The sequence below is a fragment of the Ptychodera flava genome, chromosome 9 (genome assembly GCF_041260155.1).
Source record: "Ptychodera flava strain L36383 chromosome 9, AS_Pfla_20210202, whole genome shotgun sequence".
Classification (NCBI taxonomy): Eukaryota; Metazoa; Hemichordata; class Enteropneusta; family Ptychoderidae; genus Ptychodera; species Ptychodera flava.
Window position 1 is genome coordinate 28,363,714 of NC_091936.1, and position 10,843 is coordinate 28,374,556.

At 38.9% G+C, this 10,843-nt stretch overlaps 1 protein-coding gene across 1 annotated transcript; it reads right to left on the bottom strand.

Moving 5' to 3' along the window:
* Nucleotides 1-301: 301 nt before the first annotated feature.
* LOC139140573 (uncharacterized) lies at nt 302-8,328 on the bottom strand. The gene is made up of 7 exons (XM_070709918.1): nt 8,183-8,328; nt 5,261-5,412; nt 3,423-3,712; nt 2,758-2,964; nt 2,059-2,217; nt 1,068-1,137; nt 302-506 (listed from the first exon to the last, which is right to left on the bottom strand). The coding sequence occupies exons 1-7, from the start codon at nt 8,320-8,322 to the stop codon at nt 436-438; spliced, it is 1,089 nt and encodes a 362-aa protein (XP_070566019.1). The 5' UTR covers nt 8,323-8,328; the 3' UTR covers nt 302-435.
* Between the last annotated feature and the right edge of the window lie 2,515 nt (nt 8,329-10,843).

A 10,843-nucleotide genomic window follows, 5' to 3' on the forward strand; every position in this document is an offset into this window, starting at 1 on the left:
AGCATGATCTCGTAGAACACAAAATGGTCATGAGAAATGTTCGTAGTTGATTCCATTTCACTCATTATGACTGGCTAACATCAGCTCATTACTGAAGACAGATTCGACCTTTAATATGAGCTGTAAACGAGTGTTTTAATCAGGGAGATAATTCTCAACGTTTGTGATGGTTAGAACTGAAATATCTAATTGAGGAGCTCAAGGTGGGTAATTGACACATATGGACTGTTTACTTTGAAATACTATATAGCGATCGTGAGGGGGGGGGGGTGATAGCCATGAGCACATATGTGACACAAGGTTTGTCTTACAAAAACATTTTAATAAATGATTTTCATTTATCGTAATTAAAGATCAATGTACTGTTTGCTGTACCCATTGCTCTGTCTTGGCGATTGCCGAAGAAGCTATTGCGTCTGAGCGACCCATGTGGCATCAGAACTTCGACAATCGATCATTTGTGCTGATTAAGAGAGACCTGGAGATATCACTCAGTTGGCTACAACCTGCAATTAAACGACAAAATATCAAATTAGACGTATTACGGTTGAACTCTTCATAATTTGCGAACCGTATTCTCTATGTGTCCTAACGCCTACGGAAGGAAGACGAAGATTCAACTGGTGCCAAAAGGTCGGGTCAGATTCAAACGTTTGGCCCACTCTTTAGACTCTACCAAGTATCGGTATCAGAATATATACGTTCACTGGACGTTGTCGCACTTGCCAACCCACAAACATAACAGGGTCTTGTCGAAGTTCAATGTGATGTATGAGTTCTTTTCATGTCGTCTTCTTCATCGCGTTGACGTATTCCCTTGAGAATTCACGCGGGAGTTGCAGTATGACTATTGAACTTAGTTTCGGACTGATATGACACTGCGTCGCTGTATTTGTAAACATGTGGTGGTAATGTCTAACTCATGGTGAAGTGGACACACTGTCGCAAGTTCGCTAAGATTTAAAATAGTGATTTGGGGTTGAATTTTATTTCGAGAGAATATCCTCATGAGAAAATAATGTCTTATGTTATTTTTTGCAATAACGTTTACCCGTAACTTTAGCTACCTGTCAGAGCCATAGCTCTTTTGAATTCTTCTCGTAGAATTCGGAGAACAGCTTTCACCCCTTCTTCTCCCTGAAGGTAGAAAAAAATATTACATTTTGAGATGTGAAAAATACCATTACTCGTTTGTTTGTGTACGATAGAAAATATATTGTCCAGAATATGGCCAAACGATTGCATTCTTTAGCAAGTATGGACTGTTATTAGTGAAAACTTGGGTTGATACTCGGCTCTGCCAGAATGAGTATTTTTTGCATAATTTCATTTGGAAATTCGTTGTGGTGTTTCAAAACGTACGAAGAATATAACAACAAATATTGAATTATCTATGTCTCTCTGCCTGACTACTTGGCGTCGCTTGATTGATCCATTATCCTCTCAGTATCACGATTTGGCGACCAATAACAGTTACTGAACAAGCAGGATCAGAGGCAGAGAACGGCAGAATTGGGGGCAGGGATGAGAAAAATCGGGGCGAGAGAGAGGCTGTGAGAAGTTCCAAAGCCGAGAGAGGCAATTTTTACGACAAGCAAATTAGAAACAGAAGCTGACTGAAAAAAAGAAGAAAAATGACTACGATGTTGATCGTTTTCTACAGTTTCCGGAGAAAAATAAACGACTGATGAGATCGTTTTTAGACAATGCTCCAGACTGTTTATCACTTCAACTCTAAATTGCAACACACATCATACTGAACGGCAGTATCTATAGTGTAAGTTTACCCCTCTCTATGAAATGACGAATGATATCCCTTGTGTAAAATTTTCCTTGGTTCCGAAAGAAACAATGATTGACACTAAGACATTTTGGTTGACACACTGAATACAAAGTCTGGCTATCTTGACATCCTGGGTCATTTGATATAGAAACTGCGTTCAAAAATTGAAAGAATTTCAATTTTTTTCTCATACACCATTTTCAACGACCACAAAGACATCCTCTGTCCTTGCATGATCTAACGAGCATTCGCGTTCTTTTGATAGCGTTACATACATTACACGCTAATCCATAGAGGACCGGTCTGCCGATGAATATGGCCTTCGCACCCAGTGCCAACGCTTTCAGCACATCAGTTCCAGTTCGTATACCACCATCTACGTACACCTCCAGTTTGTCTCCGACTGCGTCAACGATATCGGCCAAAACATCGATCTTTGAAAAAAATAAGACGAATTCGATAGAGAATTAACAGCTTACATAAGAAGGTTGCTGAGGCCAATCGAGGATTCGGATTGTATGAGAGGGGCTGAACTGGCAGGTAGTTTCAGTTACGTTTTCAATCGGATTCGAACTTATAAATAAACAATTTGCGGTCAACATTGGCAGTTGCTGCCCGGTTTTGTTGCTTCCACGCCAAGTACGGTTATCTGTAATATGTCTATGGTTGCTCCAGTATACAAAAGTATTCGACAACTCAAGTAAATTTTGTGCAAAACACAATTCGTGATGACTTGGAGATAGTTGCAAGAAAACAAAACTCTTCGTTCTGGTTATATGCTATGCAGCAAAACAGACAACACGTCAAGCAAGTTGGTATCGATGGGAAGATCCTTCTTTGATAATATATATTTTGAAGAGGTTACTTTGCGGGGAAATATGCATCGCACTTCATCTGTGATTGTCAGGCGAATAAAGCAGAATTAATTTTATATGAGTGAAGAGAACATTCTTCATAGAATCGTTTAGGTTTACCGCCGCTGGTACACAATCCAATTGCCTGCCACCATGATTGGATACCAGTATTCCTTGTACATTATGTTCGGCTGCCAGTATAGCGTCCTCTACCGTCAGGATACCTTTCAGGACGATGGGCAACTTCGAAACGTCTCTAAGCCACTGTATATACTGCCATGTACTTGTGGTTTCTTGAAATGAAAAATCGGGCGAAGATCCAGCAGTCTTGTTTGAAAGATAGAAATAACAAAGTTGTCCATGTGTTACTATTAATATATGGCATTACGTGAAACAGTACAATGTCCAGTAAGTTAGTCAAATTTGCAAATTTAATGTTATGTAAGCGAAACTTAATTGTCGTTACTCGATAAAAAGCGCTCCACCCATACTTGTTGGCAATGCATGCGATATTAAAAGGCCGATATCTCTTCAGTTTAGTATTTTAAGATTTGATGGAGAAATTACTCGTTATAAAATAAAGTCCTCGAAGTAATGATTTTAGAAATTATATTACGTCGATCATGACACTCATCAATCAACAATGCTAGTACTTTTAACCCGGGTAAGTGCAATTTTTTTAAAGTTTTGAGTGCAAAAGTGTACATGTGATTTTATCGATAACACTCTTAGTCGTATTATATCGAACAACTGGAGTGGTGAGAACAGTTGGTTATGAGACATACCTTGTTGATGTATCTGTCAAAAGTTCCGAGAACCTTCCCCGGCATCGCAGCTTGTCTGACATTCCTCATAACTCTTCTCCTGGAACCCGGCGTTGAGATGTCGACCGATATGACAATCGCTTTGAAACCCGCCCTCTCGGCCCGTTTCACAATATCTCTCGTGACGTCACGATGGCGCCAAGGATACACGTTCAGCCACTTAGGCAAATTTGGTCGTGCAGCAGCGACTTCCTCCAGTGATTTGTTGGATATTGAACTCAGTATCATAAGTGTGTTCATGACTGCCGCACCTATCATTCAATATGGTTGAAAAAAGGTGAAAGTTAAGGGACCGTTTAATTATTATGGCCTTGGGTGTACCAGCAAATTCTTCTTGCGCCTCTGTCAAAATACCAGAAGTACATGTTTAATTGTCGAAGTGCTCGGAGTGAATTCGCGTACGGAAACATATCGGATATCAGACTTCTTAAAGCTTGCTTAACTTTAATACTGTTGCGGGCTACATTGATTCGTTCAAAGTAGCATGACGTTTCCTCGAAGAACTATTCATATAATCATTCAAATTAGGGGTGGACCATTTGGCATCCTGGGGGAGGGGGTATGGAAGATTTAAGAGGTGTTTTTTTTCGTACCTGATCCACTGTTCAATTTTTTTCACTCATTGATTGCTGGTAACTTTTTTCTCGCACTCCTCATTTGGATATTTTTTTCCAAACCAACAATTGTAAGCTTACAGTCCTCAAAACTCCCATAAAAAATTACGGCCACAACTCATCATACCATACAATAATGCAATCTGTCACCTACTCGGTACAACAAACCACCAAACTAACAAGATTGCGGAGGAAAGCAAATATTCATCCAGGAAAGAAAATTAAAAAGTAAAACCGTCAGGCAACAAATCAAAGTTGGCGAATTACATAACCGACACTCTCCTCTAACCAAACTATTTTGAAATGCCGTCTTCAGTAACTATTGTTAACAGAACCACGAAACCGGTGAACGGCTTAAAAAAGAGAAATAAAATGTGGTATGACTCGAAACAGCCTTCGAAGTTCCACAACATGCTTTTCAAACACCGGAAAGCAGGTGCTGGTATTGACGCGAAATTTATTACAATGCATAATAATTACACAAAACCAAAATTCGGGTAATCGATCTAAGTACCTAAAACAAAGTAATCGTTGACAGATTAATACAACATTTACTGTTAACACAACGAGCACTAACCACGCTCAATACATGCCCCAAAACCAAATATTAATGGTTGATGCTGGCTCCATTTATTTCAAGTTGACACCACACACCATATCGCTCACTATAGAGTCAGTCAATAGTGACTAACTCTCATAATAACGAATCTGGCTTCTCCTCTTCGAGGACGAAGATTACTATTATACAACTTAACGGAAGGGATACAAAACAACAGTGACTGATGAAGGAACCTCACGGTTTGTTCCAAAACACCGTTAAGACGAATCACTCGAACATAAAACCGGTTTTACCGGGGACCCAGATCACATGACCAGAGTCAAAGCACTAAAGATTCACCGGTGTCTCGCTATGTTCCCCTTTATGATGAAACCTTGTTGATCGACTCAGTATATCGTATATCTCTAACAACGATAGAAACGATGTGTGAAATAGCCTTCATTTCTTTTATGTAAAATGTGTTCCGGAATATAACTTTTGATGGAATTTTTTTCTTTCACCTTAGTGAGCCATCTTTTTTCCTAAGCCCCATCTGGCTGATTTTTTTTTCATTGACATTCGCTGGGAATATATTTTTTTTAAAAATCTTCCAGACCCCACAGGATATGAAATGGTCCACCCCTTACCTTTGACGGTTGCAATTTCTCCATCGGGATGGGCTCCACCATGGAAGGCTGTCGGTGATATGCAAATTGGCGCATCTACTTTCTCGCCCAGGACACTGGTCGACATGTCTATGACTGATACATCTCTGAGTATCCGGGGTTTCAACCAATATCTGTGGAGTTGGAAATATGAATGTGAAATACAACAGCATCATCTTCAGCCATAAGGGAGACATCTACACTCGTTTGCCTTTCAAAATGTGGTTATTGTGAAAGGGTCTCTCCAGCCCAGTGATGCTGTTCATATACCATCTGATACAGCCTCAACTTATCGTTTATGCATTTGATGGCGTGGAGAACATCTCAATAAATATAAAACACCACTTTCTCTTAACTTTGAACACGCGTACATGCACTCACATGTATTCCGGCGATTGGCTACTCACATACGTGCACAAATACGTGCCTCAAAATTGAAAGACTTAAACTATTGCTGAAACTTCTTCGATTTTCATAAAACTGTATTCAGCTGCAAAATGAGCCCACACAAGCGGTAGACAGAAAGAAATCGGAAAAAAATTTAGAGTCCGAATATCTGTCCCCGAGGCACATTCTACCTTGATAACAAGCGGCATTCAGCTTGTCTAATAGTATTAAAAGTTTGTACATGCCGTCCAATAATGCTGAACAGAGCGTCACAAAGTTGTTTATATTCAGTCTACAGTGACGAACACTGGGCATAAAAAGTTGTATAAAGACAGTCTGGATATATGTCTGTGATGATCACTGAAACATCACTTTCATCATCTACATGAGGGAGCCTACATGTTTTACGTGAGGGAGGGGAGTGCTGAACACAAAACGGTTGTGTATACGGGGCTCAATTTTAAGAATAGACAGTTTGAGAGTGTCTTCTATTGCATAATATTTGTACGACGGAAGTGTGGCAATAGCAACAAGTTGAACGAAACGTAGTGTACATTCACAGACCTAGAACTATGACAAAATAGAACAAAAACATGCATGGGTTTATTCTTTCTAAAAGTCTATGAAGAACACAAACAGGATTCTGCCCAAAACAGTTCTGGTTGTAAAGGAAAGCAAGCGAAACGTACAAATGCCAGGTTTTCGCATAATCAATAGGATAATGAACGTGGCTGCTAGTGTCACTATGACTCTACTAGCTTGAAAAAGGAACGGTGAGTAGCATGCACTCTATAGAGTTCAATGTAGAAGGTTTGAAATGATAAGATACAGGTACAACGTAGTCAGTTTACAATGTTTGTATCATTCAAACTGTCATAATGTCAAATTTCCATATATATATAAATGCAGAGGTTAAACCTATAGCAGCTTTGGAATGTTCTACCAAAAAAACTACCACGACATCAGTTTTTAAAACTCTCATAAAATATTTGGAATGGAATTAAAGAACAGTACATACATTTCTCGTTAATTGGCACTCGGTCTCAGATTATTCAATTTATGACGAGAGAAGTTCACTGATGTCAACTCTTATGGGAAATGAGCATTCATGCGCATTTAAAAATTCACAGAAAAAAAATTGGTTAATCATCACCGTTCATTGCATGTAAACAAGGACAATTTAACTTTTCCAAAGAAATCTGGCCGGTCAAAAGGAGTTGAATACCTACCGAATACTCCAAACTAAAAAAGCAAAGTTTGAGTCTCATATTTTTAGAATTGCTTCAAACAGGATTTTCGACTTGCAGATCGTTACACTTTGGTGAGACACTGCCCCTTTCCCACAGTTACCGGCACTGCATACCGGCAGCGACAGCGATAGCTCTGATGTCTGATGTATTTTAAGAACAGTTTGGGTCATTGGACATTCAATTGACAGCGAAACATACATGTACTTGTACACAAGGAAAATGAAACTATGAATAGTTTTATTACAATACAAAACTAGAATAACCGCTGCGTTTATAAATGTTTAACAAATGAAATAAATGTGCGTGATGAGAACAAGCTGTTTGAAAAAGCAGATGTGAACAATAAATATGATATTGGAACTTCACCCAAATGATTATTTGTAAACTTCAAAAAGGATTCTTTGAAAGTTAAAAGGTCAAATAAGAAATAACATGTCAATTAAGATATTATTTATTATTCAGATATTGATACGGACAGTGACATCTGGAGAGGGTCACTGCTTCTTTACATGAAAATTGTGGAGGGTCACTCTTTTTCTTGCAAAATTTTTTGAAAGGTCAATATTATTCACCCTATGGCCTATGGCGTAGGGTACAAAGGGCTAATGAATCAAATCAGATAAATTTTGTTTTTCTTGGGGGGGGGGTGTCACATTTTACAATTGATGGATGAGGTGATCAAATTTTAGGAATTTACTTTGGAGGGGGTCGCCTCTTGCATTTCATTTGTAGCTTTAAGTTCTACCGACCGCCGCCCCCTCCCGTAAACAAAAAACGAATGATCCATAATAGACTATAAGCTTCGACGCAAAGTTTCGAGTCACCTTTGACTAGCCTTTGACCAAGGTAATAAACAATCGCATGTGATCATGATACTACTAAACGCAGCTGTCTGTGACGGGGTCGACTACTGGGTCATCAAAAAGTCAACCCCACCAAAGACTCCAAGATTGATAAGCCAACTCGTTAGTTTTCGTTCGATCAAGACTACAGATTTGAGATGAATTTAACCTTTAAGGTTTGGCATAGACGTTAATTATCAAACTCATCACAGGATGGTATTCACTGAATTCACGATTTACTTTGTCAGTTTGGAATATTGCCGTCACGCGATACGCTTTAGCTCGATTTTTAGGTCAGCCGGTCAGTGACATTTGCACCGAGGAAGGTAGCTTTGCGTGGCAGGGCTTTGTGTTTATGCACCACTCGGTTGGACTCGTATCGGCTAACACACAGATCTGCCACGCAGAGCTAGTCCCATTCCTACCTACGATAAGCTTCTCTGTTCTCTCTGAGGGTTTCTTCATTATCAGCCCCTGATCTGTAATATGACCACATACCAATTGGTAAAAGTTTCTGGGCCTGTTCTTCGAAATCGTCCAGACATAACAGCTGACTGGCATCCATGTTTCACGAGATGCTAAGGGGTGGGCCGTTTAATATGGGGGAGGGCCTTGGACGATGTTGGTGAAAAAAGATTCCAAGAGGCTAACGTTGAAAAAAAATATCGTCAAGCATCGCAGAAAAAAAGATTGCATCAGACATGAAGTTAAAAAAGATAATGCACAGACAGTTACTTTCAGTAATCACTTTTCACTTTCGGGGCGCCCGTTGGGCGCCTCAAATCACAGCATCTGCATTTTGGCACGACTATCATTCTAACACGACTATCAATATCGTAAATTTGAACTTATTATCACTTAAACATTTGAAACTTTAGAAAATATCTAAACTATGCAAAATCTGCATTTGGTTTTCATGGCATTAACAAAGGGGCGCTGAAAAAGTTATTTGATCTAAGCTAGCTGCGGCTTCAAATATAAATTTTTTCAAAATTAGGATATTCACTTGTCTCTGTTGACAAGGTAATGATGGGTAAAACAAGTTTTTTTGTCAAATATAATTTTGAGTTTCTTTGAAAACTGTGTGTTAAACACTCCAAAATGACCACCAAATGACTCTATTATACAGTGCAATATTCAAAATTTTCGGTGTCAAGAGGGGGACACTGGTAACTCTGGCAGGGATAACTTTATTGCTTTAAAGGTGTATTGTCACCTGTTCCAATTTTGCCACAGTTACCATGGAAAGAGAAAATCTAACCAATCGCAGATTTTAAGCGGGTGGCCGCATTTTTAAAAGCAGCGCTCTCACATGGGCATTTTGAATACCAAGGAATGCCCCTGTGACCATATATGGGCATATTTAGATAACAGGTGGACAGTATACCTTTAAGGTTATCCTTGATATACGCACACGTGCAGGGTGCGCTTAAGTTCATGCTGCAACCACACACGTCTGTTCTCCCGCTACCCATTTAGTCGATTCGCGCGCACTGCTAAGTGCGATGCTGACTTTCAACACCAGCGCAATGTGCACATGTCACTATATCAGAGACCGGGGGTGGGGGACTCCCAATATTTTTAAATATGTACGAGTTGTGAATTTATATGGTACCAGAACTAGGGGAATTCTCTTGACGACAATAGTGTCATTTCAGTTCCCTCGTCAGACCTGAAATCGAATTTCTGTGTCGGACAATTGACAATAAATTTTCTGTATCCAGACATACTTGACGTAAGCAAACATTATTATCAAGTGCACTTTTGATACGAAAATTTGTATCGCGCATGCCACTATTTTAGATGACCTTCATAAAAGCTAAGTTGTACACGTTCAGACATACGGAAGAAATAAGGTTATCTGAAGTCCAAAGTCCGAAGATGTAAATGAGTCGAAATAGACCGACACACTAGTAAACATTTGACCTACTACCAAAATACTCACATCGATGATTTGTTCATTAAAGGTCAGTAACATTCCTTGGCCTTGGCCAAACGCTTTCTCCTATAACGTTTCAGGGGCGACCAACCAGGGGATTTAGAAAATTGTAAATAATATTGTCCGTCCCTCTGCACATGTTTTTACAAATAGTTTTAATTTGTTGGCTGCCCCGCACAATCTGACAGTAGGCAAAGAGAGTTCGCTTAAGAAACTGAGTAAGCAAACTCGTTCGAGATGACACAAAAGCTAATCGCGATACATTTTAGAAAAGCGACAGTCACTTGCGGGATTACTGTTTTATTTCTTGTATCCCTAGATTGTGTACAGACTCTTTTCAGATTACTGCATCCAATACAAAATCAAATTGCGGCAATTTAACCTCGGGATCGGGCTGAGTCAACGAGAAGGGTATTGCAGCATAGCTCCGAGCTCAGACATTTTCTCCGTCCTGAGAAGGAGCAGGTTGGGAAATTGCATAGGTTTTTGCGTATGCGAAGTAAACATTAGCAATATAGCCATTAACTATGTGCGCCCAATCGATATTCTAAATCACAGGGGAGCTAGGAAGAAAGAAACAAGAATACAAATAAACAAATAAACAAAAAACAAACAAACAAACAAACAACAAACAAGCATACAAATACATAATAAATAATGAGCAAATGCAGAGACAAACAAAAACAGATAAATAAACAAACAAACAAACAAACAAATATACAATACACAGAACGTTGAATAAATAACAAACACAAACAAATAAACAAATAAAAGTGTACACACACGCACATATATATATATACATATACATATATATATATATATATATATATATATATATATGTGTGTGTGTGTGTTGTGTGGTGTGTGTGTGGTGTGTGTGTGTTGTCTCTTACACTCACATACACATACTTTATACATGCCGTCGCATGTTGAATATGTTGCATGAGCTGTTTAGTCAGTCACTTCACGTACATACATGATACACACACACACACACACACACACACACACACACACACACACGGACATATATATATATATATATATATATATATATATATATATATATATATATATATATATATATATATATATGTGTGTGTGTGTGTGTGTGTGTGTGTCCATGTGTGTGTCCATGTGTGTA

Bases quoted from the DNA above. Each gene is read 5' to 3' on its own strand.
- LOC139140573 (XM_070709918.1), bottom strand. From the start codon at position 8,322: ATGGATGCCAGTCAGCTGTTATGTCTGGACGATTTCGAAGAACAGGCC. The intron at 2,218-2,757 runs GTAAACCTAAAC...TTTTTTTCAAAG, and splicing joins TGGATTGTGTACCAGCGGCG to ATCGATGTTTTGGCCGATAT. The intron at 1,138-2,058 runs GTATGTAACGCT...TTCTACCTTCAG, and splicing joins TCTATGGATTAGCGTGTAAT to GGAGAAGAAGGGGTGAAAGC.